This window comes from Alosa pseudoharengus, unplaced genomic scaffold (genome assembly GCF_046254945.1).
Source record: "Alosa pseudoharengus isolate Yale_2024_CS ecotype anadromous, Long Island Sound unplaced genomic scaffold, YU_APseudo_1.1 YU_APseudo_1.1_scf_5, whole genome shotgun sequence".
Classification (NCBI taxonomy): domain Eukaryota; kingdom Metazoa; phylum Chordata; class Actinopteri; order Clupeiformes; family Clupeidae; genus Alosa; species Alosa pseudoharengus.
In genome coordinates this window covers 36062444-36090400 of record NW_027468837.1, presented here as the reverse complement: position 1 = coordinate 36090400, position 27957 = coordinate 36062444, and the positions used below count along the sequence as shown (strand labels likewise).

The following is a 27957-nucleotide window of genomic DNA, read 5'->3' as shown; positions in this document are numbered from 1 at the left end:
GGTTATAAAGGTACACTGACTCAGCTGCAGCTGGTCCGTGCAAGCGCTCCAACAGACGCAGGTTCCTTTAGCTCAGCCTTGGAGGTTCTGGACAATGGCAGCCAAAAAAATCTGCATTATTGGTTCTGGTAACTGGTAAGTAATATTTCACGCAGTGGCGTTTTCCAACCAACTTGGAGTGTGTTGCTTGCTGTGTAAGGCTGGAGGACGTTGATGATTAAGATGTGCTCTGGCCCTGGTCGTGTGATTGTGGAAAGTGTAAATATCCTGGGGAGATTAGGCTACTCTTTTTTTTTTTTTTTTTTTTTAAAGGGGGGGGGGGGGCGCTGTCGCCTTGATGCTCAGGACTACTATAAACTGCGAAGTGAGTTTTGCTGTTCGGTCACCGGTTCTATGCCGTGATTTGTACGCGGGCGTTTTGTGCGCCTCTGGCGATAGGGAAATATGCTGAGTCTACTGAGTTGACGACGTGATCTCATGACTGTGCATTTTTATCCAGTCGATCTGAATTCTAGCACCAAAGTCGCAAAATAATCTATAATGCTATTATTTTGAAGATCCACCCCTGGGGGGGGGGATGCAAAGATAGGCTGCCACTTTTATGTAGCATGCATGTAGGCTATAATAATCCACAGTAAATAGGCTACGCTAAACTGTTTTGTATTAATTTGCTTCTACATTTACAGGCCTATGATGACACTTTGAAATATACTACAAATAAGGAAAACAAGTAGACTTTCCACAGGTTTAATATAGCTTAGTTAGTCTACTATGTAGACTAATGTGTAGTTGATTTTGTTTCTATGGCTACCAGCAGAGGGACTGCGTGGAGTGAAGTCAGACTTCTTGCCGCATTATCATACCTTTGGGCTATAGCAGGAGAGAACACTGTAGGTGGTTTGCCTGAAACGTGATGTCATATAATCGTTGAAATAGCTGCGTGCATAGCAAATATAGTGTAGTATCAATAGCAGTAAAATATGATTGATCCAACGTGCACTTTTACAATCTTGTGAATTTGGCCTAGGCCTACCTATTTCAGCCCATTTCAAGGCTTGACAATTACTGGTCCTGTATGGTTATGGATTTGGCAGACGCCTTTGTCCAAAGCGACACATAAATACAAAACAACATAATATTTAAAATTGAACAGGAAACAGATTAGAATGTTGTTCAAATATAATAAGGAGAATAGTAATAATAAACAATATCAATTCAATCAATAGCCTAATAAAAATAAGAAATGAAAATGAGGGGAAAGGCAATAATAAAACAATAATCCTCTTTCTCATATACATCCTCCCTCTTGGCCTGATTATTCGCAACCACGGTCTCAACTTCCACTGCAGATGACATCCAACTCTATCTTACCACTCCCTCTCCCTCTGACCCCCACCACGCTCCCTCACTGACTGCCTCTCTGACTTAATTATGGATGCAAAACAATTTTCTCAAGCTCAACACAGACAAAACCGAAATTCTGCTGATTGGCCCTAAAAGCATCCTCACCAAATCCACCCCTGTTGTTAAAAACCTTGGCATTCAGCTTGACTCCACCCTTAGCTTTGAACCTCATATCAAATCACTCACTAAGATTGCTTTTTTTCACCTCCGTAACATTGCCCGCCTCCGACCCTTCCTCTCTCCTAGTGATGCACAGACTTTGTTTCACTCTTTCATTATTTCCAGTTTAGATTACTGCAACTCACTTTTTCTTGGTCTCCCCACTAAAACCCTTCAAAGACAATATATTCAAAACTCTGCTGCCAGGCTCCTCACCCATACCAGACGATCAGCACACATCACCCACATTCTCCATTAACTCCATTGGCTACCAATTCCGTCCCGGATCAAATACAAAGTACTACTATTCACCTTCAAAGCCCTCCACAACCTTGCTCCCCCCTACATCTGCGACCTCCTGACCCCTTACACTCCTTCCCGCTCACTCAGATCCTCTGACCAAAACCTCTTGGCTATCCCCCGCTCCAGACTCTCCACCCTGGGTGGCAGGTCCTTCAGTGTCTTGGCCCCCAAACTCTGGAACTCCCTCCCCCAATCTCTTCGTGCCTGTCCTTCTCTTCCTTTCTTCAAAGCACATCTCAAGACCTTTCTGTTTAATGATTACTTCTCCTCCACACCCAACACATAGTTCCATACAGATAACTTGTCTTTGTTGTATTGTTTTGTTTGTTTGTTATTGTGTTTCCCTGCCTTTGTCTCTGTTGTATTGTTTTGTTTGTTTGTTATTGTGTTTCCCTGCCTTCCTACTATCTAAAGCGACCTTGGGTTTGAGAAAGGCGCTATATAAAATAAACGTATTATTATATAATAATGTCCATTCAATCAATAATATAAAAACAATGACATGGTAAGACTACATTAAGGAGAATATCAATAATAAACAATAATGTCAAATTAATTAACAGCCTAATGAAAATAAAACAATATTATACAAACCATAACACATAAGCGCTTAAACAACTAAGTACATGTTGAATAGGAATGTCTTTAGACCCCTCTTAAACGACCCAAAACTACCACAGGAACGGAGAGCTACCTGTAGGGTAGGCTACTGTAGCCTACTTAATACAATTCCTTGGTTGTGGTCATGGAATCAATCTATATGAGATCAGTTGTTAGGTATCTGGAGCCTGCTTCATGACATCATCAGGTGGTGCCAGGGTTCTCCTGCATTTAAACTATTTTTAGTTTGACCCTAGAAAGAGTTGGCTTGACTAGTTCTTCTTTTTTTTATTGTTGCTGTGGTAACTAGTTCACTCACATTATTTATTTAGCCTATTTTATTTATAACTATATTTGAAATGTAGTTTGAAAATGTGTTGTATGTTTTGTAGCATTTGCTGTGCCTTTGCTAGGAAATGTATGGATCAGATAAATCACCCAACAAAGAGAGATCTGTGTTGTGAACGTGTAGAAACTCCACAGTTTATTTGTTGTGATTGAGTATGCTGTCCACTTTGATTGACAGACGATCCTCTCTCCAGTCCCCTGATTACTCTACAGGTGTGAGTGTGTGATATGGTCTCTACTCTACAGGTGTGAGTGTGTGATATGGTCTCTACTCTACAGGTGTGAGTGTGTGATATGGTCTCTACACCCAATGTTAAGACATCTCCTTCGTCTTATCGCTGTGATTTAAAGTTTCATTTCTGATGGGGGGTTTACGATGATGTGTTATTACTGTTGTTGTTACTATGATATGGATTAGTGCTGTGGCATTATTACAGCTCTTGTCACTAATCACCTTACGTTTGTCTAATGGGTGTGATGGGACTGTCGGAGGGGTGTGAGGTAAAGATCAAGACTTAAATTCTTTGTTATTTAAAGCAGATTGTGATGTGGCACAGCTTACTAGAAACAGTTTACATATGATACTAGTGTCAATAATAAATAGAGATATAAAAGATATGGTTAAATAAAATAGTGACACACGATGGAGTTGGGGAAAAGTCCGGTTCATGTCATGGCTGGGTCCATTCCTGTCACCTGGGGTCAAGGGCAGGAGCTCCTGAGTTGCTGTCTCTCCCTTTCTCAACCTGAGCTCAAACACAAAGCTGTGGCCTTATTGGCACATTTCTCAACTGTTTTCTCTGCGCTGCTTCAGAATCCATTTCAATTTAAACCAAAAGCGACCCGATGTCTTGCTATCTAAACTAATGTGTCTTTGTCCCCATAGGGGCTCTGCCATTGCCAAGATCGTAGGTGCCAATGCAGAGAAGCACTCCACGTTCGACACCACCGTGAACATGTGGGTGTTTGAGGAGATGGTGAACGGGCGCAAGCTCACAGAGATCATCAACACGGAACACGAGAATGTCAAGTACCTCCCTGGACACAAGCTGCCCCCCAATGTGGTACGTAGGGGCACGGTAAAGGGGCATGGAGAAACCTGGAACCAGAGGTGGATAACACCTGGCCTCAGAAAGTAAAAGTCCTACATGTATTGGGTCTACCTGTACCTGATCTAACTGGCTGAAGAGTTGTGGTAATGAGAATCAACTTTCCACCTCCAGATACAGGATTTCTTACATGTAAACTAGAGCTTGTTATGTGTGGCATTGGGGGACATGATGTCGAGAATATTGTGAATACACTCAGGTCTGCTTAGCTAATTAAGATCCCATGGTTAAAACAGAACAGACGTACAGGGACAAACACACACCACACACACACACACACACACACACAAAGTCAAACCTAACTGATGAAGTGTAAGGAGAGAGTGCTTAAAAGCAAGACTGAGAAGCCCTGATCACAGGGACTGTCTCTTCCCTCAGGTAGCTGTTCCTGACCTTCTGGAGTCTGTGAAAGGAGCCGACATCCTCATCTTCGTCATCCCGCACCAGTTCATCAAGAGGGTTTGTGACACCATCAAGGGCCACATCAAATCAGACGCAGTGGGGATGTCACTCATCAAGGTGTGTATCTTCATCAGCTCCATTACTCAGTTTTTTTTCTGTTTTTTAGATTTTAACCCTTTATTAGATAGATAAACAAAAAGTATTCCAGAGCATATTTAAGTTTTTATTGTGTGTGCGTGTGTGTGTGTGTGTGTGGTATAGGGTGTCGATGAGGGCCCAGATGGCCTGAAGCTGATCTCTGAAGTGATTCGAGAGAATCTGGGCATCACCATGACAGTTCTAATGGGGGCCAATCTGGCCAATGAGGTTGCAGACGAGAAGTTCTGTGAAACAACAATCGGTGAGAAAACATCCAGGGCTATAAAGTACTGGTTAACTTAAAACCTTATTATCCATTACGTCATTAAGATGTGCCTGGATATTAAAGCAACCATTTCGTCACTTCTCAAAATAGAATGTAGCAAATCAATATCACTGAAATGTTATTGCATCAGAGCAGTCTCAATTTTGAAATGTTTTTTTCAAAAATATTTGTAATAAAGGTTGTAAATGCAAAACGATTGGACCCATTCTGAAAGAAATGATGCAGACAACAAACTTCAGGGTAACTGTGGTGGAAGAGGCTGATGTTGTAGAGATTTGTGGAGCTCTTAAGGTAAGCATTACTAATTATTACTCCCAATATTGATCAAAGATGAAATACTTGAAATAAATGTATTTTCCGCTGTGTTTTTGAATGTTGTTAAACATGAACATAATGAACATATCACTTCTCTGATTTGTATTTAGCACTTTGAAGTTGTCTCACATTTTAGAACTTTGCCTTCTAGAACATTGTTGCTGTGGGAGCTGGCTTCTGTGATGGGCTGGGCTGTGGTGACAATACCAAAGCTGCGGTGATCCGTCTAGGCCTGATGGAGATGATTGCCTTCGCCCGGTTTTTCTGCACAGCAGGGCCTGTCTCCCCCACCACTTTCCTGGAGAGCTGTGGTGTGGCCGATCTCATCACCACATGCTACGGTGGCCGCAACCGCAAGATTGGTGAAGCTTTTGCCAAAACAGGGAAGGTGGGTCAAGACAATGTTGGTGACCTGAAGAGCTATGCTACGAACCATCTTCAGTCTGTGGCCTAATGTTAGCTGTGGCCCTGTCTCTCTCCCTAGACCATTGAGGAGCTGGAGAAAGAGATGCTGAATGGTCAGAAACTGCAAGGTCCAGCTACTGCTGCAGAGGTCCACCGCATCCTCAAAGGCAAAAAGCTAGTCGACAAGTAAGTTTAAAGTCAAAAAGATGGTGGACATATCTCCCTGTGGTGAAGCAACCCAAACAAGACAAAACACACAATTACTTATGCAGTTGGTGAATATGAATATATGGATATATCCATGTTGATATAGCTATATTCATGGAGTTCAAGATGTTTATATGTCATTTAAAATAGTATGTTTAATTGTTTGTAGACTTTTTAGGACTGTGATATAATCTGCTTGACAGTGATGCCATTTGTCATTGATAACTAGTAATGCACTTATTTCCTCCATCAGGTTCCCACTCTTCAATGCTGTCTATCAGATCTGCTTTGAGAAACACCCTGTAAAAGAGTTTGTTACCTGTCTTCAGAACCACCCAGAGCACATGTAACTGATAGATACCCTGTCTCAAGTAGAGTGTGGAGGTGTTGGGAACGTAGTCAGATGGGAAGAGGAAAGGAGTTGGGATTGAGATTGGTCATTGTGCCTGTGTTTTTGTACCCTATGCATCCCAAATCAAAAAGTGGGGAGAAGAGTTACCCTCCTCAGCCCACAAAGTGCTTCTGTCCATTCAGTCCTGTATCAAGTTCTCAGCAGTCTATCTGAACCAAAATGCTGCTAGTACTGAATGATTAGGTTTACTATTTTTGGATACCACGGCTGTGGGTTTTAATTACTGTTGTATAGTGATCTATTTTCTTAAGGAAATGAAATGTAAATGATTGTCTTAAGTAACTCTTAACTTGAAGAAGAGGTTCATTGCCCCACTCTATACCAACTGTTACATAATCGTAACCAAAGTCTGGCCATCTTTGAGAATAGTAAAGGGGAAAAAAGTGCCTTACGACTCTAAGTGTCTACCATTGTCTGCACGGGACTTTGTCCTCTGTTTAATTGGACTCTTGTTAGCTCTGAAGTGTTTGTCTTTATTACTCTCTCTGCATGTCAGGTCATCAGAGGGTTGCACCTGGATGTGTTTTATATACATATACTGTATGAGTACCATGCATATTATTAAAGGGAAACTGAACTGAAGGGAAACTGGTCGTAAATACAGTACATTTAAAAAAAAAGTGTAAATTAAATGCTTGTGTTTTGGTCTAGCTTTCGTCTAACTGTATGGTGGGTTTTTAATGTATTTTGTTTGTTTGTTTGTTTTAGTTTGATTTTATGCATGGCATTTTTTATTTTAGAAAACTCAGGATTTAGTGTCCCTTCACTTTTTCTGTTAGCTGAGGTAGAGGCAAGGCAAGGCCTCATTCATTTCTCCAGTCGGATTCTTCAGCCACACACAAGCTGCGCTGTGACCTTTATTAGGGCCCCGTCTATGGTCTGCCATCCAAAACCTCTCACCTTTACCATTTTGGTCAGATAACGACCTCTGACCTTCTCAATGAGGACACTGCACCAATCTTCATCTCCTTCTCATAGGAGCAAAATTCTAACATTAAAGGGTTGCTGAGAACCGCTGGCCGTTAAAGTGATCACTGGTATTTAGCTACTATTCAATCACATTCAAATTATATTTCATTTCATCTTGGTGCTGTTTTCAGTTTTTTTTTTTTTTAAGAACAAGGTTCCTCGGTCTGGTAGTTCAGTAATATAGCTAATATAGTTCTAATGGAGAGAATTAGAATGGATAGTTATTTCTGATTTCTGTTATAATTTATAAGTAGCTGGGTGCACTCTCATGCATTCAGGCGTTTTAACAGTACCACTCTGAATAAAATCCTCTGAATAGTTTTTAAGCCAGTCACCCTTTAAGGATTCTAATAATATCACTTCTCATAGGCCAAAGGTGGAGATAAATATAGAAAAGTTGCCAGCCAGAACGATAGATGGCGCCCTTGGCTTTATACTCTCAATGTTTTCATTTCAAGATGTTGCAGTTTTTCTCCGCTATGATTTACATTGTATCCTTACTTGTAGGCTAATCCATAATTGTGATCCTATTTGTAAAGAAAAAAAGACTAGGCCTATATCATTGAAATTCTACCGGATGGATGTTGAAGGCCTATTAGGCAATTCATGGGGTCTAACTGAGACTTATATCTGATTGGATGATTATTCTAATCTTGGATATCTCAGTAAACGCACAACTGTCAAATAACTCAAGCCCTCTTTGAATGACAGTTCGCATTCACCCGCCCCAAATATTTTCTGGCGGGAGGTGTGGCTGTCCACTTCCTCATCCCTACTCCATCCAGGGCGAGGTTGCCAGATCTGACCTATTCCCTTTTTTGTTTTACATTAAGTTTGGCTTTAGGTAGGAACAAAAACATTTTACTTTCCTAGTCATCTAGGCACAATGGCTGCACCATTCACATTTTTAAGTGTATGTTAAATATTTTAATAGCTTTCATTGTATGGATACAGTCTACTGTGTCTGTGCCCCCTCCATTATATTCAAATACCCCATAAACAACATACTCTTTTCTGATCAAACGACTATTAACTCTATCTATCTATCTATCTATCTATAATATATCTATCTATTTTTCTGTCTATCTATTTAAACATATACAGTAGCCTATTATGCAGTAGCCTACATAGGCTTTAATGATGGCTTTGTTCAAATCGCACATGAACTGACCGTTGGTCATTATTAACAGCAAACTGCACGTCCCTGCATTGGGGAGTTTCCATGCATATTTGAGGCTCAGTCAACTAATCTGCTTTTAAAGTTCTCCTGCAGCCTCTATTACTGCACTTGTCAGGACATGCTTTACATTTTCATCTGCTTCATCAACAATACATAGTTGGTACATTGGAGTCAGGATCACAGTGTTGAATCTTGACACTGTGTGTGTCCTCTGTGTGCTGTAGCAGCCTGTGTCTGCTGCTTTATAATGATTCTGTATAATGCAAATCACATGGGTTGGTCACATGGGGTATCATGACTTTCATCAGAGTGTGTCTCTTGATAACAACAGTCATTTTGTGAGAGGAAATCATGAGAACCAGTTTTGGGGAAGGCTGTCTTTATGAAAATGAATCAGTGACATGAACACATAGGTTAATATGTAAACCTGTGTTGAGCAACATGGTTTAATTTTACATACTCACTCCTCACATCTGGCAACCTTGATGGAAACACGTCAACTCATCCCATCAGTTTGCAACCAAGGAAAGGGGCGGTCATTCTTTTTTCCCCCCTCGTTTTTCTTTAGGTAGCTACTCCCCTTCCTTCTCTCAACATTCAATTCTTCCTAACATGGCTGCTATTTCAGCCTGGTTTTGGAACGAAAGGTTTTGGCTTCCACATAATGTGACTTGGGCGGATTTGGCGGATCCAGCGCCAGGAGTGGAGTATCCCAAAGCCGGACATTTGCTCTCTGCTCTGCCTCTGGCCCTGGGAATCTTCGCTGTCAGGATACTTTTCGAGAGGTAACTTTGTCTATTCAGTGGCTGCGAGTGTCATCCCACGCTAAGCTAGCTAACGTTAGCTAGGTTGAGTGTTTAGACATCAAAGGCATTTCAAAATTGCCATATTACCAGGAAATGCGTTACACTACACATGGGCATGCTACCATCGAGGAGATTTTATAAATGTGCTATTTCAACATGAACTAGGTGTCTCTGAACTCTGACTGATTGGTTAGTTTAAAATCACACCAGTTTGTTTTTGTATTTTCAGCAGTATCTTAGTTTAAGTTTATTCAGCTAGTTCGGAGTGTAACTTCGTAACGTTAACAGTTATTTGTGAACGTCCATTGTGACCCTTCCTACATCAAAGAAACATTGTCAAGGAAGTTAACCTAAGCTAACTGTGAACACTTTATGACAAATTTTTCTGTCCCGTAAAGGGCATCTTTGTTTTACGAAGCCCCTGGCATTCTCCCCATCACCTCATTGTCATAAACCGTCTTCTGAAAGGCTTAGCATGCTGTGCAGTCATTCCTAGCGCGCTTCCCTCTTCTTGGCTGTCACCTGACTGACAACTAAGTTAAACATGTGAACTATGTTGTATTGCTCAACCAGTGTCACTGTTTTCTTCCTACTTTAAGTAAGATACCTTTTGAATGAAACACATCATTGTAAAATCGTTGTCTTGTGATTCCGCACGCCACCGTTGTTGGCCGTTTTTTGTGCTAGGGATCTCTCGTGCTCGACAGACATTCTAAATGACTTCCCATTCCACATGTTCTCACTGGGGCCACCACAAACTAGACCTGTTGATTACGGGTCTATTGATGAAGGCTGGGACTAAAAGCAGCCTCCTTGATTTTGACATGGGTTGATGATGTTGCTAATATAGATTGAATATAGTAGCTTAAGCCACAACTGTCCAACAGTTGTGTGAAATGTTACTGTCCGTTCATATCATCTTTTTGTTTTGGTTTAAGGGTATGCATGCTATTTACAGTGACTAAGGGAAGGATAGCACTGTTTCACTCCACTTCACCTTACACTTTACAATGTCACCATAGACATTTTAGTGTTCATTTAAAGCATATTTTTTACAACGTTCAATAGTGCATTTCTCCTGGACAAGGATACATAATATTGTTCAGGTCCCGTATAATCCACAGTTATGATAGGCCGACTGTGTTTTGATGCAGTGTGTGCCTTTTGAAGGGAAACTACCTTTGGTTTATTTGCATTTGGTTTGGTCAAAGTTTTAGACTACAAAGAGCCTGTATCTGGTGCAACCGGTCCTTGGCACATAGGTTTAAATGGGTCCTTTTGTGTTACATATAGACCTGCAGAGTGATGGAAGAAAGTTTCGAGAAAGACCGGCTTCTCCACCTCACACCCATGCACTTATCTGTCATGCCTTCATAAAACAAGCAGACAGTAGGATTGGTATGGTGAGAAAAGTTATGTAATCATTCTAAAAGGGACTCCTTATTTGAATGAAAAACCCATCTCTACATCTGATAACTTTTTTTTTTTAACAATGCTGTCCGGCAGTCACAGCACTGGCTCCTAAGGCTCTCTGGTTCCAGCAGCATGGACTCAAACAACATAGGCGCAGCATCTTTATTTGGAGACCTGTGGTGTTTGTCACACACACACACACACACACACACACACACACAGAGTTTTTCTGCCATTCTCATTCATATATTTATCAGCCTCAGGCCCCACAGCTAATGTTGCCACCTCACCCCTGTCTCAGGAGCTCTCTCTCTCTCTGTCTCTCTCTCTCTCTGTCTCTCTCTCTCTCTGTCTCTCTGTGCGTGTGTGTTTTGTGTACACTGCTGTCTAGGAACCCTGCTTTATGGTCAGCAGCAACAGCAGTGTGAGTGTAGCTGGTGGTGGACAACATGCCTGCACCTGCCCATTGAGCACGCTCTACCGTGTCATCATCATCGCCACTATCGTCAGGAGAGCAGGGCCACGCCCATTGGACCATGTGTCAACAGGCCCACGGGCACAGAATAGTAATAGTTCAGGTCATGCCTCGCAGCAATGGCTATCACTCAGTGTACTGTATTTATCACTCAGGCACCGATGTGTTTGGAAGGGGGAAGTCCAAGGGCGGAGCTACGTGGTGGCCTGGTCAAAGCTTGGCCACCCTGCTGGCCCCCCCAGCTCCGTTCAGTGAAAAGTAAAAAAAAAAAAGCCGTTTTCGACGGCACTTTGCCAACACTTTGCAAAGCAGGGACTGAACCAATTACTGCACTCAATCTACGACCATTGGCCCAGTCAGGAAGTGTAGCCTGATCACATCGTGAGTAGGCCTAGTGCAGCAGCAGCAGCAGCGGGACAATTCAAGTCATCTGTTAAAAACACTTGACAGTAGACTAGACTACTACTTAACCTCAGTAACAACAGGTGAGTTGATGATGAGTTGGAACATTAATGCTAATAAGATGTTAGAATGTGTCACGAATCATAGCCAAGTGAGCTGCGTTAGGCTGTCCTTGTTAGGTAGGCTCTGACATTGACTTGTGGGGCTGATCAGAAATAATCGGATGCCCGCGGTAACGCTGTTACAAAAACATTTCGATAACATTTGGGTGAAATGCAAGCATATTAGGCACATATCTCCGGATGGCTTCAATAAAAGGAGGCTAATATGGCCTAGCCTAGGCTACTTTATAAAAAAACATAATTTGCTGACTGCGTGGTTCTTGCCATAGCTGGTCAGGCAGAGGCAGGCTGCTTTGCCTGAGTTCTTTGTTACATTGCTCCAGAACTGTTCATCGCAGCGAGATGAAAACTTAATTGTGTGACAGAGCAGAAGTGGGGCTTTCCAACGAGACTAAACACTTGCCTGTGCGATCAAGTATGAAAAAGAAAAAATAATTAAATCAAATTGATTCATATTTACAGTTCACCTGCGCACCCATTACTCTCGTTTGAATTACTCGCGAAGCCGTGATCGCATAGATATGGCAAGCATATCAGAAGAAAGAGGAGACACAGGGCTATCTATTGGTACACACCCATTACTCTCGTTTGAATTAGGCTCTACTCACGAACCCGTGATCCGATCGGATAAATAGGCCTATGCCACGCATGACGGATGAAAGAGGAGACACAGAGCTATCATTTGATACCAAGTACATAATTCTGGGTTAAAAAACAGATGAAATGACATCAAAATAATAACTTTATAGCTCGACTTACCCCACGTTTTTGTACGTTTTTGTAAGCATGTTCATAATCCAACGCTATCATGTGTTTCTCTATGGCAAAGTATGTTCATAATCCGGTTTTGAGATCCCAGCAAATTTCTGCATGGCATCTAATTCGAGACTCACATTGCATCCCAATTTATTCGACAAAGAAACACCTTTTTGCCTTCACTTTGTTCATGACAATGCAGTAAAAAGTTGTTTTAGAATCATCATGAGTGTACACACAGAACACGCAAAAACTCGGGTTCAGTCAGGTAAGATCAGTTTGTGTCACAGATATGGAGCGCAGAAAGGTCATTTTTCATTACTAAATAAAAAAAATGGCATTTATTTCTGTAAGGCGCACACCACATGTCTGTAAATTGTCAGCCCCAAAGCCCCCCTCCACCATGGTTCTTATATTGCCAGATTCAGGACAGTCTGCCCTACACATACATGAAAGTCATGTCCAGCTGACAGAGATACATTTCAAAATAAGAATGGTATAATATGCTTTTTGTCTTTGTATTATTTAAAAATCAAAACCAAATCAATGCAAGTATTAATATGAATTAGTGGCAGATACGGGTAGCCTAGACTGTTCTGAAAAAATATAGCATGTGTAAATGGCACTTACAATGACCAGGATAAATGCTTATAACTAAAGATAGTGAGAATGGCCAAAAACAGAGTAGGGCTCATAGGGCTAAATAAAAAAAAATGGCATTTGTTTCCGTAAGGCACACCACATATTTTTCACATTTGCTCAGCCCCAGAGAATCCCTCCACCATGGCAATGATATTGCCAGATTCAGGACAGTCTGCCCTACACACACATGTGCCAGCTGACAGTTTGCAGTGGTGAGATACATGTCAAAATATATTATTTTTTATAATACACTTTTTGTATTTTTATTATTTAAAAATCAAAATTAAATCAATGCATGTATTAATACATGAAATTGTGGCAGGTCTGGGTAGCCTAGACTCTGCTGAAAAAAACAATGTATAGCATGTGTTTTTTATAGCATTGGCCTATTTATGGAAAATGTGTTGGAGTGGACAACAAACTGACCTGTGTATCAGTGTTGGCTTTACACAATTTATTGCCATTATTAAAATAGGCTATCCTAATCTTCAAAACTGTTTGAGTAGTTTTCAAATAGTAGTTTTGATTCCCATGTGCCACCCCAATAAAAAGTCTGGACCCAGCTGGCCCCCCCTATAAAATAATCCTGGCTACGCCCCTGGGGAAGTCAGATCAGTAAATGCTTTGAGACACTGGGGCTATATAAATTAATGAAGATGAAATAAAACCAAGAGAGACAATAGTGCTCCTCTGGTGTTGTGTGTTGCCATGCTTGCATTGAGGATAGTGATGCTGGAATCTGCAGTGATGGCTGCATTCTTGGATGATGAGAGAATTCAGGCTCTTGGTGGAAAGAAGTGCTGGCTTTTGTTGTTTTTCAGCTCTATATTGTGTCTATGTTGGTGTGAAACTAAATATTGTGTCTCTGTGTGTGTGTGTGTTGGCCTAAAATTTGAGTGGTGTGAGAATACTTTTGTGGTGTTCCTGTGTGGCCGCTGATATGATGAAACCACTGGAACGAATAGGAGAAGTCTCCTTTTAGTCATGGTTGCCTGTCAGTGTGTCCCACCCTGATCATGCGGAGCTCTGCGCACAACTTCAGCTCTGAAACATTTAAAACAACATCAGGAAACAATTTTATTTAAGGAAAACCAGCTTACTTTTTGTACCATCTTCAAATTAATTTTGATGGTAGGCTATGTAATGTGAAAACACGTTGTTCACACTAGCCATCCAGACAAACCACCAATTAGTTCTGAAGACCAGGATGGAACACCTTGGGATAGTCAATCAATATATTATCTAAAGATAGATAGCATGTAAGCATCATTTTATTAGTGTTAGCTGGACTGTAGGAGATGTTAAAAATCTATTTGTGGTACTTCTAGATAGATAATGGTCTGGTTTTAGACCCACACTCCATAATGTTGCTTCAGAACAGTGTCCTAACCCTCATGGCTGTACCTGTTTTTGTGATCTGGATAAGACCAGCCGATGGCTTCAAGCAGCTAAAAGTCACTTGTGTTATCGTTAGGGTTGCAAAATTACAGGAAATTTTCAAAGTGGGAAACTTTCCATGGGAATTAACAGGAATTAATGGGAATATACTGGGAATTTTTAATATGGCAAGTTAGTCTATAACAGGGAACTTAATTGTAGTGGACAAAACCCCATCTTGCAGCATAATACTAGTTAAAACAACCTGATTTAATGCAATTTCAGACAAATGTCTACCCTGCACATCAATTCCATGCACACAGCAATCAGCATAGGCTACTAGACGTAAAGGAAACCTACAGTGCGTTCATGTGCATGGGGAAAATAAATTCCCAGTGAAAACGTCATCTCATGTGGGAATAACTGGTTTGAAACTGGGATAAGTTTACGAACAGAGTTGCCCAGTTAAGGTTTGGTTGGGGTGGTATGTTGTGTCATTTTGTTTTACTTGTTTTACCATTTTCTGGGATTCTAACTGAACAAACTGATAGTCAGTTAATGTTCCAACCAATCGGATTTTGTTGTTGAGTGGTGTGGTGCATCTTGGGCAGTTCAGTGGTTTCAGTGTTGCTAGCTTAGCACGCTAGTAAACCATAGGCAGAGAATGGGATTCCCGCTCGCATGGTAGCTAGCTTTGTATGCTAAGCTAAGCGAAAATATGAACAAACAAATCATATTGGTTATTATGAAACAAAATGTTAATGTTTGTATATGAAAAAGTAGGAATTACCAAAAATTCCCAGTTAATTCCCGTAAATTCCCATTAATTCACATAATTTCCTTTAATTCCATGAAAGTTTCCAATTTGGAATATTTCCAAAATTCCCCAGCTTAAAGCGATGGTTCGGAGTAATTTCACCCTAGGGTCCTTTGCACCATGACCCCGAGCCAAACACCCTCCCAGAACCTTTTTTCCCTTGGTCAAACCCTGGTCGAGTAGCGCTGTCAGAAACTAATGACGTTCTGCAGTCGTAATGGAACCAACTTTTATCTCGTAAATTACCCCACTAATAATGCCCTGAATGGTACGAAACTTCTACAGTAGTACAACTATAACCTTTAGTCCAATGTCCAATTGTAAGTGCACCAGGAGTTTTAAGGAGTTTATTTAAATAACACTTGCCTCTGCATCTGCTACTATACCGCTGCGTCGACGTTTCTTCCGTGATTTGGGAAAAGCTCGTAAAAGTCCTGGCAGAAAGCGATTACATCAACGTTTTTTGGTATATCCAGTTTTTAATATTTTTTTCTGAAGTGTTTACAACTTGGTGTTAACTAATAATTGTTGCAAACTGGACTACGAACAAAATATTAGTGCATTCCTGGATCTACATCCTTATGCATGCTTCCTGCCAGGACTTTTATGGGCTTTTCCCAAATCACGGAAGAAACGTCGACGCAGCGGTATAGTACTGTAGCAGATGCAGAGGACCAAACAAATGCCTTCTGGACAGATGAGAAGAAATGTTATTAACAATGCTGATTATTTTTTAAATGCTTTTTGATACCATGAGCTTCTAGTTTGTCAATAAACTTCAGTACCTAGTAATTAAATAGCATTGCTGTCCATTTCATTACTTTATCGCCATGTAATCATTGGGCTACTAATGTGTGAAGTCATCTCAGAGTTCCTAGTGTGTGCGAATGCAAATGGGAAAAAAGCTCTAGAAACTCTGGAGTTCTATGTGTAGCCTCTCCAGTTAGTAGTTAGTAGAACTGTGTTCCCAGAACTGTTGTGTCAGCAATATTGGGGTCAGGTTTTGCAGAACTCCGCTGTACCACACACTTTGAAAATGTAGTCTCTTCGCTGTCCGACTGTCTCTCTCTCTCTCTCACTCACTCACTCACTCACTCTCTCACACACACACACACACACACACTCACACTCACACACACACACACACACTCTCTCTCACACTTTTTCTGCTCTGTTGTTCTTGAGCTTCCCAACCACAATTTGCACGCTCTGAGCTTCTCAACCACTTTGCACATTACCTCATTGTTATCTAATTATCTAACATACACATGCACACAGGCAGCAGCTCTGCCTTGTCTCCTGTTCCTCTCCACTTTGCCTGTGACTGCACCAGGTGAAATACAAGTGCACCCGAGGGGGTAAATACACGCTCCCTCATCACACCTGCGGGAGAAACTAGGGCTGCACGATTATGGCCAAAATGATAATCACGATTATTTTGATCAATATTGAGATCACTATTATTTATCACGATTATTAATTAATTTTAGTGACAAAAATATATTTTCCCTTAAACATATTGGACTTGCTATCTGGCTCACCCAAATTCTTCCCCTCACATTTACTCCTCAAAATTACTGCAAATATAGATTGACTGCGACTTCCAAACTTCCAGCTTGCTACTTTGTTAATATTTGGGGAAACGTTAACGGCAAAAAAGTAATTACAACAAAGTATTAAGAAATACTGTTAATTTGATGCTTTTTAATTCATTTATAAATGGTGCACTGTCACTTTAAGACCCTTTGCCAGATCCACTCAGCCTATAGCTAGTGCTGTGCCCGCTCAGTTTGTAAATGGTCAGTAATGGGAACTGTTGCCATTGCGCTCTCTCGTGCACGCTGAAATGTGTTCCCAATTAAATGGAGTAGATCTGCTGCAATGGAGATACTATGTATCTCGATGTAACAAGCTGTTTTGACATTGACATTGTAAACGTTCTTTAGGAAGAGTGTAAAGCAGTTTGCAGTAGCCTGAAGTTAACCACAACGTCGTCTATCGATGGAAAAAAATAGCTAGCTATGATAACCTAATTATATGCTTGGCAGGCCGGATTAAAGTGTGGCGAGCCGGATCTATGATAAACTAATAAATGCTCGGCGGGCCGGATTAAAGTGCGTGGCGGGCCGCTGTTTGGACAACCCTGGTTTAGTCATTCGTTGATATGTAAAAGACTGACGTGTAGGCTACAATTTCATTATTGTTCACTCGTTTTGAGTAGGCTGTGTCTTGAAATCCATATGCATTGTAGGTTGCACATGTAGTTTATAAAATACATGAATATAATTCACGGGTCCCGTCGTTAGCTCAACTCTTATTATAGGCTTTATCGGAGGAAGCAAACAAGGACTAAAAGTTAACGTGATAAAAAGGCATGTGTGGTTTCATGTGATGTGTTTCACGGTATGAGTTGAGAGTCCTGCTTTGCAAGTTTTTGGTTAACTCCACTTGCCTGAAATCCGAAATATTTTCGAACAACGGATGATCGTTTCGAGGAACAAGCTCTTGGCCTGCTGTGCCACACATTTGATTTTTGATCGTTTTTTTTTTGTAGTCTAACTAGCCTACTAATAGTTAACATAATGCTACTAGTCCACAGTGCATCAGGCTGAGCAGTGCAGGGAACAGTTGTCATTGTAGACAAGTGCTATTTCAAGAAAAAGTCCTTGTATATGGCTCTAGAGGCATTTCTTAGTAAAAGTTGGGAACAGGACTTTTTATCATAATTAACATGTGCTGAATCCAACTAGCCCTGTTCGCAATTAGAATTTTGAGTTTTTGACCATCTAATTAGCATTAACAAAATGGCTGCCAAAATGGCGCTTTTGGGCACTTTCTTTGGACGGGCATCATTATACCATGTAAATAAATTAATATTGTTCACATCTGTGCATCTCAGAAATCTCCCGTGGGCAATAAATAAAAAGTAAAGGCTATGAAAAATATAAAAATGCAAAAAAAACCTATTATTATGCTAATTAGCCTTGTTTTTTTTGTATGCTTGTTGCCTTGTCAGGGCAGCTGTGGCCTACTGGTTAGCACTTCGGACTTGTAACCGGAGGATTGCTGGTTCGAACACCGACCAGTAGAAGTAGCTGAAGTGCCCTTGAGCAAGGCACCTAACCCCTCACTGCTCCCCGAGCGCCGCTGTTGTAGCAGGCAGCTCACTGCGGCAGGATTAGTGTGTGCTTCACCTCACTGTGTGTTCACTGTGTGCTGAGTGTGTTTCACTAATTCACAGATTGGGATAAATGCAGAGACCAAATTTCCCTCACGGGATCAAAAGATATACTTATACTATACTTATCACCTTGTGAACCATACTCTTGACTACTTATACTATACTTATCACCTTGTGAACCATACTCTTGACTATGTTTACAGTCCTCTTTGGCAAACAGTCTGGCCTGGCTTCATTGGTAAACATCTTCTTCGTGGTGGGTGGACACATGTTTGGAGTTTAAAATCATTGGAGTTCCTTTGAACTAATCACGAACAACCGTTAACTAACAAGCTAGCATCATATCCTTGATTCCAAATGGGAAAGATGGCCAGCAGTCACATGTTTCATTTGATTAGATTATCTTAGATTAGATTTACCTTCATTGTCATTGTGAAGAGTACTAAAAATGTATAAGTGTATGTGCAGTGTACAGCATAAAGATCAGTAGAATATCACTATGTTTAAGTGTAAGTACAGTATGTACATTTATAAATATAAATAGAATACTATGGGTGGGATAGGACCAAAATGTTTGCCTCCTTGTTGTCCCTGTGAAGGTTGCCATCGACATGGACACCTCAACAGGCACAGGCAAGGAGGCACCGGGGGAGGGGGGGGGGGGTGTTGATGGAGGGGTGTGAGGAACCAGTGATGCGTTGAGCAGTTTCTCTTTCCGGTCGGAGGCAGATCAGTTGCCATACCATACTGTGACACAGTTGGTGAGGATGCTCTCAATGGTGCAGCGGTAGAGGTTTAGAAGTTCACCAGGATCTGAGGTGAGAGATGCTGGTGAGCCTTCTTGATCAAGGTAGAGGTGTTGAGGGTCCAAGAGAGGTTCACAGAGATGTGGACACCCAGAATCATGAACTGGTGACATGCGCCACCTCAGTCCTGTTGATGAGGATGGGGCTTTGTGTGCTACCTTTTGACTTCCTGAAGTCCACATTGAGGCCTTTGGTCCTCTTGGTGTTGAAAGCCAGGTTGTTGTCAGTGCTCCGCAATGTTAGGTGCTGGACCTCCTCCCTGCAGGCTGTCTCATCATTGTTGCTGATAAGAGCAATCACCGTAGTGTTGTAGCCATGTACAGGTGTGCAGTTGTAGGTGAAGAGGGAGTAAAGACGGGCTCAGCACACGGCGGTGTTCAGGGTGAGGGTTGAGTGGGTGAGGTTATCTAATCTAACAGACTGCCGTCTGTTGGTTAGGAAGTCCAGAATCTAGTTTCCGAGGGAGGAATTGATCAACCTGACTCGCCAGATGAATTTCGTTCCGCTTGGCTCCGCCTAGCTTCACTCACATCCATCTGGGACCTCTTCCATTGAGAGTGATTTCAGCACGAGATTGTATGGTAGAGCCAATCAGGACGCAGGGCGGGAGTTTCATAGATGTGACATAGCGTAGAAGCGACTGTGAGACTGTTATCAGCGTCACGGGTTGGCTTCGATGTGAGTGGTTGAAGTAGCACGTCAATAGATGACGGACAAGTGGCTTATTCAATCATATGCAAGCATTTTTTGATTAGGCCCAGCCTTCTGAAGCAACACTCCAATGGATTGGTCCCAGATGGATGAGTGGAGCTAGGCCAGGGCTGTACAGTGCGACATATATGTCGCACATGCTACAAAAAAAATAATTTGTGCGATGGATGATTTACCAACGTAGCACTGGTGCGATACAGTTTTGCTTATGGCAATACAATGCATGCGTGTGAGACTGACAGGGAGGCTACAGCAATTACCTTCTACTGTGATCAGTGCAACTGGCTACACCAGATGTGATAGTGGCGCATAGGCTACGTTAAAAAAATAGACCCGTCTTCTGTTTTTGCGCGTTACGAACGGAGCGCTTCAGTTACGCAACCGTGTAGGCTCCCTGTGAAACGCTTGTTTGTTTGTTTGAAGTGCGTATGTAGGCTATAGGCTGTGAGAGGGGAATCGATGTAGGCTACGTTGATTTCAACTTGGTAGTTGCCGTCTACGCGATTAAAAAGCATGTCTACTTGTTTGTAGGCCTAGTATCCAAACAATCCAACTCCAAATCAAACGACACCTTGCAAATTATCCTTGCGAATCTAACAAGTGATTCTATATGAGGCTATGTTTAGCCTAAAGCGAAAGTATCTTCCGACCGGGCTGAGGTGAATTCAGATTAGGCAAGCAGAGGTAGAAGTTTGTGGCAATCGCCTTGTTGCTTTGCACTTTTTAGTTCAGTTTAAAACGAAAAACTTAGTATCCAAACAACAACATTCAGATCTAAAACTTCGAAGAAAAAAGTCCTCCGGGACGTTCGCTTCTATCTATGAGCCACTTAATGCTTTATGCGCAACATGGTCTCGCTTAGTAGTGCTCAATAACAAGAACATGATCGGTTCCGAAAAAACCTTCACGACACTTTAAATACGACTGCGTTAGCCACATACCTTCAGATATCTTTAGTAGGCTATCCACTGTAGCCTATGTGTATGGAACAGTCTAGGGATGCATTTCATGGGTGCACTGTTTGACATGTCAGTTAGCCTACTCATTTGCACCACTGGTTAGATGTAAAACGGTATTTCACTCATGGATTGACAATAAGGTTGAATGTAGGCCTACTCTAATCTAAAAACTTAGAAATATGAACTAAACGTGAATTAAATGTTAGTGGAATAATAAAATATTCAGTATATATTCTACTTATTCAAAAATAAATGAACTGACTTCTAATGCATACGTAGGCCTATAAGAAAAATTAACAAAACATCCATGGCATGACCTGTCTTCCTGATACCCGTTGAAAAAAGGCGAACTGCATGGAACTGTCAGGGATTGTTTTTTTTTTTTTTTTTTTTACAAAGACACAACAACCAAATAACATATCATGCTGATAGCTTTTCTTCATCTCAAACACAATGTAGCCAGGGGAGATGTTTGCAACTACATGACCTTTTATCAATCCAGTTGCAGTAGGCCTAGATCCCAAACACAATTGATGAATTGTGTTGAACTGCCCTACTTGTGATTGTTTTTAGAGATTTTATATTGATGCTACAGAATTTGTGGCTGGTGCTACAAAACTTTTAACCTCGTAGCACCAGTGCTACTTGCAAAAAAAGTTAACGTACAGCCCTGAGCTAGGCGGAACGAAATTCATCTGGCGAGAGTCAGGTTAGGAATTAATGCCCAGTTCACTGAGTTTGGTGATCAGTTTGGAGTGGATAATGGTGTTGAATGCTGAACTGAAGTCAATGAACAGCATTCTCACATAGGTGTTACTATTGTTAAGGAGGGACAGGGCAGAGTGAATTGCCGTAAAGATGGCATCCTCTGTGCTCCTGTTCTGGCAAATTCTCTTGAAGCACTCTATACTGCAAACAAAATCTACCTCTGGGTACAAATAAAGTAACTTGAACTTGAACTTGCATTAGTTCTAAAGTTATTCATCTAGCTATTAATTCACAGGATATTCAATCATTTTACCAACACAAAGGTTATGAAGAAATATGGGTAATACTTTATGGTATAAAGGTACATGAATTATCATGAATGCAATAATTAATTCATGATTTATGTATTACTTCATTCCTTATATCCTATGAATCATCAGAAATTGACATGAATTTCTATACTCTCATTCATGATGACCTCATGTATGAACAACACATCAACTAAAGCATTACTGTAGGTGTGATGGGTATATCATTATGATTTCTTAAGCATGATCATCCTGATTACATGAATTTTAGGTTAATTGCTCATGCATTCATCATGTCTGTGGCCCCTCAACTAAAGTAGTGAATAATGACATGTGTTTAGAGAACTCCAAAGTTATGTTCAAATCAGAATTTGACCAGTGATGACCACATTTTTGGCAGAAAAATAAATAGTCATGATCATGCTTAATAAATCATGTGCCCACCGTACCTAATACTTTAGTAATGTGTTCATGTATGAGGACACAAATGACAAACTATGAACTCAGCAAATTCCTGATGATTAATTAGATATCAATGAATGAAGTAATACATAAATCATGAATCAATTCATGCATGAATTCATGATAATTCATGTACCCTTACCATAAAGTGTTACCGAAATGGGTAAAGGCCTATGTAACTTACTCTGAGACTACATACATTACCAACCTAATTCGCTTCAATTATGTAAAATGTAATGTAAATCAGGTTTTATGGCCAAGTATACTTGCGTATACAAGGAATTTGTCCCATCCATGAATACACATGTCACACATTGAAGCACACATTAACCCGGAGCAGTGAGCTGCCTTGCTACAGTGATGCTCGGGGAGCAGTGAGGGGTTAGCTGCCTTGCTTAAGGGCACTTCAGCTGTGGATGTGGGCATGGGAGAGTAGTGCTCAACCTTTCCACCACCCATATTTTTCCTACTGGTCGGGGATCGAACCGGCAACCTTTTGGTTTCAAGCCTGAAACCCTAACCAGTAGGCCACAATTTTAAACTTTACATTTCATCACTACACATCTTTCTTGACCCTCAAAAAGCATAAGTCTCATTCGTCAAATACCATGTGCCTGCTTAGTTTTACAATTTTAACAATTATGTTTTTTCAGGTAATTAGCATAGGCATAATACTAGATATTTTTCTTTTTCTCACAGCCTGTATCCTTGATCTATTGGCCAAGGGAGATTTCTGTGAACAATATGAATTCATTTACATGGTATAATGACATCTGCCCAAAGAAAGAAAGAAACTGCCCAAAAGAACTGAAAGAAACTGCCCAAAATTGCCATTTTGGCAACCATTTTGTTTATGCTAATTAGATGGTCATAAACTCAAAATTCAGATTGGGAACAGGGCTAGTTGGATTCAGCACACCTTAATTATGTTAAAAAGTCCTGTTCCCAACTTTTACTAAAAAATGCCTCTAGGAAGCACATATCTCAAAAATATCACCTGTCTATTGGTAGGCTGCATGCAGGCACATTTTTTTGTAGCGGAGTGTTCTATGGGTTGCCAGGTTGGTTCAATGGGTAGAGCACGCATTTTTAATATCGCTCGATCACGCAAATTTGATTGTGGGAAGCCAAAATCGTGATCGTGATATTCGATTAATTGTGCAGCCCTAGGAGAAACACACACTTCCCTGGCAGCCCTCGTTAACCTGGATTGCTTCCAGAGCGTTCCGTACATCATCTCGTCAGCCTTGAGGTGACACTGGCACACGCATACGCATTATTTAGCACGTAGCAAAGGCATGCTGCCCTGTTAGCTGCCGAGCCTGAACTAGCTGTTTGACTTGAACTTCAGGAAAGTGGGCCCACAGCGACTGACTTCCTCACAGACCAGGGTGGCCTTAACTGAAGCCAAGAACACTAAAAAGAGAGGATTAGAGTACAGACATAAAGGGGAGAATTAGATTCATGGTGACATACAGATTGGGACCAGAATGTTTAATAATGCATTCCGTTTTTGTTGGAGCTGCAGTTGTGCTTTTCAGTCTGCAGGTGTTGAAATTCACTGCCATATTAATTCACGGCAGAGACGGCCTTCTCATGGGCTGTAGGTACTGGTGCTTTTAACCACCTGGATCAAGACTGGACTTCCTGATTGTGTAATCAGTCATTCCATTTGTTAGTTTGCTGTTGTTGGTGTTATTGTTTATGAATGCATAATTGTAATTGAAACAGGTCAGAGGGTATATGGCTCATTATTCTCAGCAGGCACGCAGTCAGGCATGCTAATGTTTTTAAACCTCCCTCTGCCTCTAATGAGCGGGAGAGAATGGATCCTCTGCTTATTTAATCATTCAGTAGGCCTATGTCTATTGTTGTGGTCTTCTGGTTTATGACCGAATGTAGCTTAATAAGTATCATTGTGAGTGGAACGTGCAGGGAGGGCAAGTTTGGGTGAATGGCTGGGCAGGCGAGCGGCCTGGCATGCGTGCTGGCGTTTCTAAGCCTCTCTCTATGAGGGAGACTGGGCCGAGAGACAGTGGGCTGGGTGAGTGGCAGGCCAGGTATGTGGTCAGGCAAGCACATTGGTATTTTAAAACTATGTCTCTCGGAGCGAGGAAAAACTGGACCCTCTGCAAGTAGAACGCACGCTGGCGTTTTTAACCTGCAGGCTCTAATGAGTGAGGGCCAGGACCCTGGGATTGTTTAACTCTACTTCCAGCCTATGCCAAATTCCACAGCTTTCCACCGCACCTCACATGCCCCGGGCCTGGGTGACTGTTTAACCACATCCAGCTCCAGGGTTTTACACACACACACATACACAAACATTTGGCTGTTGTCACACACAGTAAGGAACGAATCTGTGAGTTTTTTTTTTTTAATCCTTCCAACATGTTTGGAAGAGGATTGTGTATTTGTGAGTTAGAGGTGGATTGAGTGTGTGTGAGAGAGAGAGAAAGACAGTAAGTGAATAAGTGAGGTACAGATGGATGGCTGGAGCCTACTCCTGTAGTTTGTGTCCCCATTGATGCACCATCGTGATTCAGGAATAAATGCAGTTAAGTTTCATACAAACACGTTTCCTTTGTCACCTGGTTTGGTCTAATTACACAGGATTATCTTCCTACATTTCACTCATTGTGTATGCTTCCCCTATTCTTCTCTTTTTTACTAGGGCCACACACACACACACGCACATACACACAAGGCCCACTCTCTGCTAAACACCTGCTCAGCAAATTGCTTTATGTGTTGACTTTTCCCCACACCTGACCAGTAGGAGGTGGCGCAGACTGGCACATTTGCAGAAGTGCATTCTAATGTCAAACTCCAATCCTTCCCATATGAGAGTTTTGTGTGTGTGTGTGTGTGTGTTGATATTAACCAATTCTTCTCTCCTTGTGTGTGTGTGTCAGGTTCATAGCAGGACCATGTGCGGCAGCGCTGCATATCCAGGTGGAGAAGAGTCGGAGGGCCACGCCCAATGCTGTCCTGGAGAAAGTGTTTACATCCATCACAAAGGTACAGAACAGAACAGCAGCCACCGGCATGAGCCTCCACAAATGGATGGATTATTAACTGCCGGACCTGTGATTGTCACCCAGAATGTGGCTACAGCTTTCTCTCTCTCTCTCTCTCTCTTTCCTTCTCTCTCTCTCTCTCTCTCTCTCTCTCTCTCTCTCTCTCTTTCCTTCTCTCTCTCTCTCTCTCTCTCTTTCCTTTTCTCTCTCTCTCTCTTTCCTTCTCTCTCTCTCTTTCCTTCTCTCTCTGTCTCTCTCTCTCTCTCTTTCCTTGTCTCTCTTTCTTTCCCCCCCCCCCCTCCCTTTGGTGGCCTTGTTCCTCCTAAACTCACCCACCAGGGACAGCAGACCTGCTCATGCCAAACACGGATTTGACTGGATTAATAAACATGTGTTAGACACACAATGTGGAGAATTGCCTTTGAGGAGTGAGTGTGTTGCAGTTTTGAAGTGCAGATCTGTGAAGTGAATGATGACAGAATGGTCAAAATGATGGCGCTCCATTATTTGGTATTTAAATGGACATTTGTGAAGTTAAGCATTCCTGTTTCCCTGACAATACCCTCAGTGCAGAACGTAGCTAGCATAGTTTGTAGTGAATTGTTGACCGGTCATGCTATGCTATCTCCTTCAGTATAATGTTATTGTTTCATAGGCTTGCTGTCTAATGCATAGCCAGCAAAAATAAGTAGATTCATCTAACAAGCTGACTGGAAAGATCTACACCATAAATGTTTTGCACACACCCTTGCAATAAGTCACACCTGATTACTTACCTGCACTATGGTATAACATGCATGCATAATTAAAGAGCATGTGGACATGCAAAGTGTGGCTGTTGAATAATGAAACTAATGCTGGTAGTTGTAATGTTGTAATGTTGTAATGAAGAGACCGGTATCACTTGTATAACTTTTGTATAAACTGTTGATAACAGTTTGATTGTTTAAGCACCTAAATGTTCTGTGTCCACTTATAGAGTCCAGACTCGCGGCACCTGGATGGACTGTCCAAGCAACTGGACTGGGAGGTTCGAAAGGTCCAGCGATGGTTCCGGCAGCGTAGGAACCAGGACAAACCCAGCACACACACCAAGTTTTGTGAGAGCATGTAAGCTGCACCAGACACACACACACACACACACACACACACACACACAATTGGGTTCAGTCATACACATACACACTCTATAGTAGGACTCGTTCATGGGGCTGGAATGACCTTGTATGTCCCTGCGGCTGCTGCCACAGGAGATGGCAGAGATAACTCGTGTGTGTGTGTGTCTGTGTGTCATAGAGATTGACTGTGTGATAATTCACTGAGATGAATGTGCAAATAGTGATTTAGAAGTTCAACAGCAAAGGACCACTGAGTGTGTGTGTGTGTGTGCACATATACACGCATGCGTTTTTTCACCTGTGTATTTGTGTGTGTGTATATCAGAGTGTGCAATGTAATCACTGTCTGCTTCTGACCTCTTGTTCTTGCCTGTGATTTGGTGTGTAGGTGGAGGTTCGTCTTTTATCTGTGCATATTTACTTATGGGATGCGTGTTATATGGCAGGTGAGCAACAGCCTTTCTGGTTGATGGGTAGAGTGTGGACACAACATTTATCCTGTTCAAACCATGTTAAACTGTGTGTGTGTGTGTGTGTGTGTGTGTGTGTGTGTGTGTGTGTGTGTTTGCTATTATAGTCTTCTTGGATATGGGATACTCGACAATGCTGGATGAACTACCCCTATCAGGTGAGCCTAATTTTAAGATCATCCAAAGTCCCCTTGTAAAGCGTAATAATGCTGTTGCACCACAGCAGTCATTGCTCTGATTGGAGAGACAGGCCGCGTGGTGTCCTACTACACCACGTGAAAACCACGCCCTCCATTCAACATTCAGTCGCTCTCAATTGTCGTTTTATTGTGTGAAAGTGCCTCCTTGTCCTTTTTTACATCTACATGTAACCAAAAAAAATGCCTAAAGGCTGATGTGTGACATGATGCACTACTAGCAATTCATAGAAGCCAAAACAACGGGCAGAACAGAATCTTTAATTCTACCTTTAAGGAGATTTAGCACAGCCTATCTGGCAGGCTAGCAGATTTGCAGTTAAACTTGGGGCTGGCAGTGCTAGCTTGCACATCTATTCAGCTGGATTGGTGCAGGTTCATCTTAAGCCATCATAAACCAGCCAATTCAAGCAGGGTCATCCAGCCATCCTAGAGAGTTTAATGAAGGGCATTTTATTCCAACTTTGAATGTGGTTTGCAAGAGACTGTTTTGGTTGTGTTAGCTACCTTGCACTGCGCCCAAATAGAAACCCTTCATGGGCATTGGTGTTAGTTAAGGGCATTTGCATGGGCCAAAGCCAAGCCATGTAAGGTGATATTTATTTTATTCAAAGTGTATCCACAAATTTGCACTGTGGATTTGGGCATCAAACCCAAGCTGACCAATCACCAGGCAGCGACTCTACCACAGCACACCCATAAGGGCTGATTCAGACTGCCTGCCTGGCGTGAACGTGGCGTGTCTGTGGCGTGTCTGTTGCGTGGCGGCTGCGTGGCATTTTCTATGTCTTTGATACACCAGAAACGTGTCTGACACTGCGCTTTAGCGGTCTCTCTGCCTCTTAAAACATTGCCTATTAAAACGCTTCCAACACACTTGCGTGTCGCGTGAAAAAATCGGCGTCGGCCCCATTTCTCGAGCTGCGCCTGAGACGTGCGTGTCACACAGGCAGTGTGCAAGCTCTAACCT

At 41.8% G+C, this 27957-nt stretch overlaps 2 protein-coding genes across 2 annotated transcripts in view; both read left to right on the top strand.

The window, feature by feature from the left end:
- Positions 1–39: 39 nt before the first annotated feature.
- On the top strand, positions 40–6665 carry LOC143103744 (glycerol-3-phosphate dehydrogenase [NAD(+)], cytoplasmic-like). The gene is made up of 8 exons (XM_076267551.1): positions 40–135; positions 3701–3878; positions 4302–4442; positions 4587–4725; positions 4928–5040; positions 5216–5452; positions 5549–5655; positions 5930–6665. The coding sequence occupies exons 1-8, from the start codon at positions 95–97 to the stop codon at positions 6024–6026; spliced, it is 1053 nt and encodes a 350-aa protein (XP_076123666.1). The 5' UTR covers positions 40–94; the 3' UTR covers positions 6027–6665.
- Positions 6666–8756: 2091 nt separating this feature from the next.
- Positions 8757–27957, top strand: part of cers5 (ceramide synthase 5) — a 29701-nt gene continuing 10500 nt past the window's right edge. The window contains exons 1-5 of the mRNA XM_076269347.1: positions 8757–9022; positions 25098–25203; positions 26182–26312; positions 26709–26766; positions 26898–26948. Coding sequence (XP_076125462.1) covers positions 8850–9022; positions 25098–25203; positions 26182–26312; positions 26709–26766; positions 26898–26948 — 519 coding nt within the window. The 5' untranslated portion in view covers positions 8757–8849. The remainder of the gene's footprint in view (positions 9023–25097; positions 25204–26181; positions 26313–26708; positions 26767–26897; positions 26949–27957) is intronic.

Excerpts from the sequence above, each read along its gene's own strand:
- LOC143103744 (XM_076267551.1), top strand. The coding sequence starts at position 95 with ATGGCAGCCAAAAAAATCTGCATTATTGGTTCTGGTAACTG. Across the intron at positions 4,726-4,927 it reads GTTCTGTGAAACAACAATCG|GTTGTAAATGCAAAACGATT; the intron begins GTGAGAAAACAT and ends TTTGTAATAAAG. Across the intron at positions 5,041-5,215 it reads AGATTTGTGGAGCTCTTAAG|AACATTGTTGCTGTGGGAGC; the intron begins GTAAGCATTACT and ends TTTGCCTTCTAG.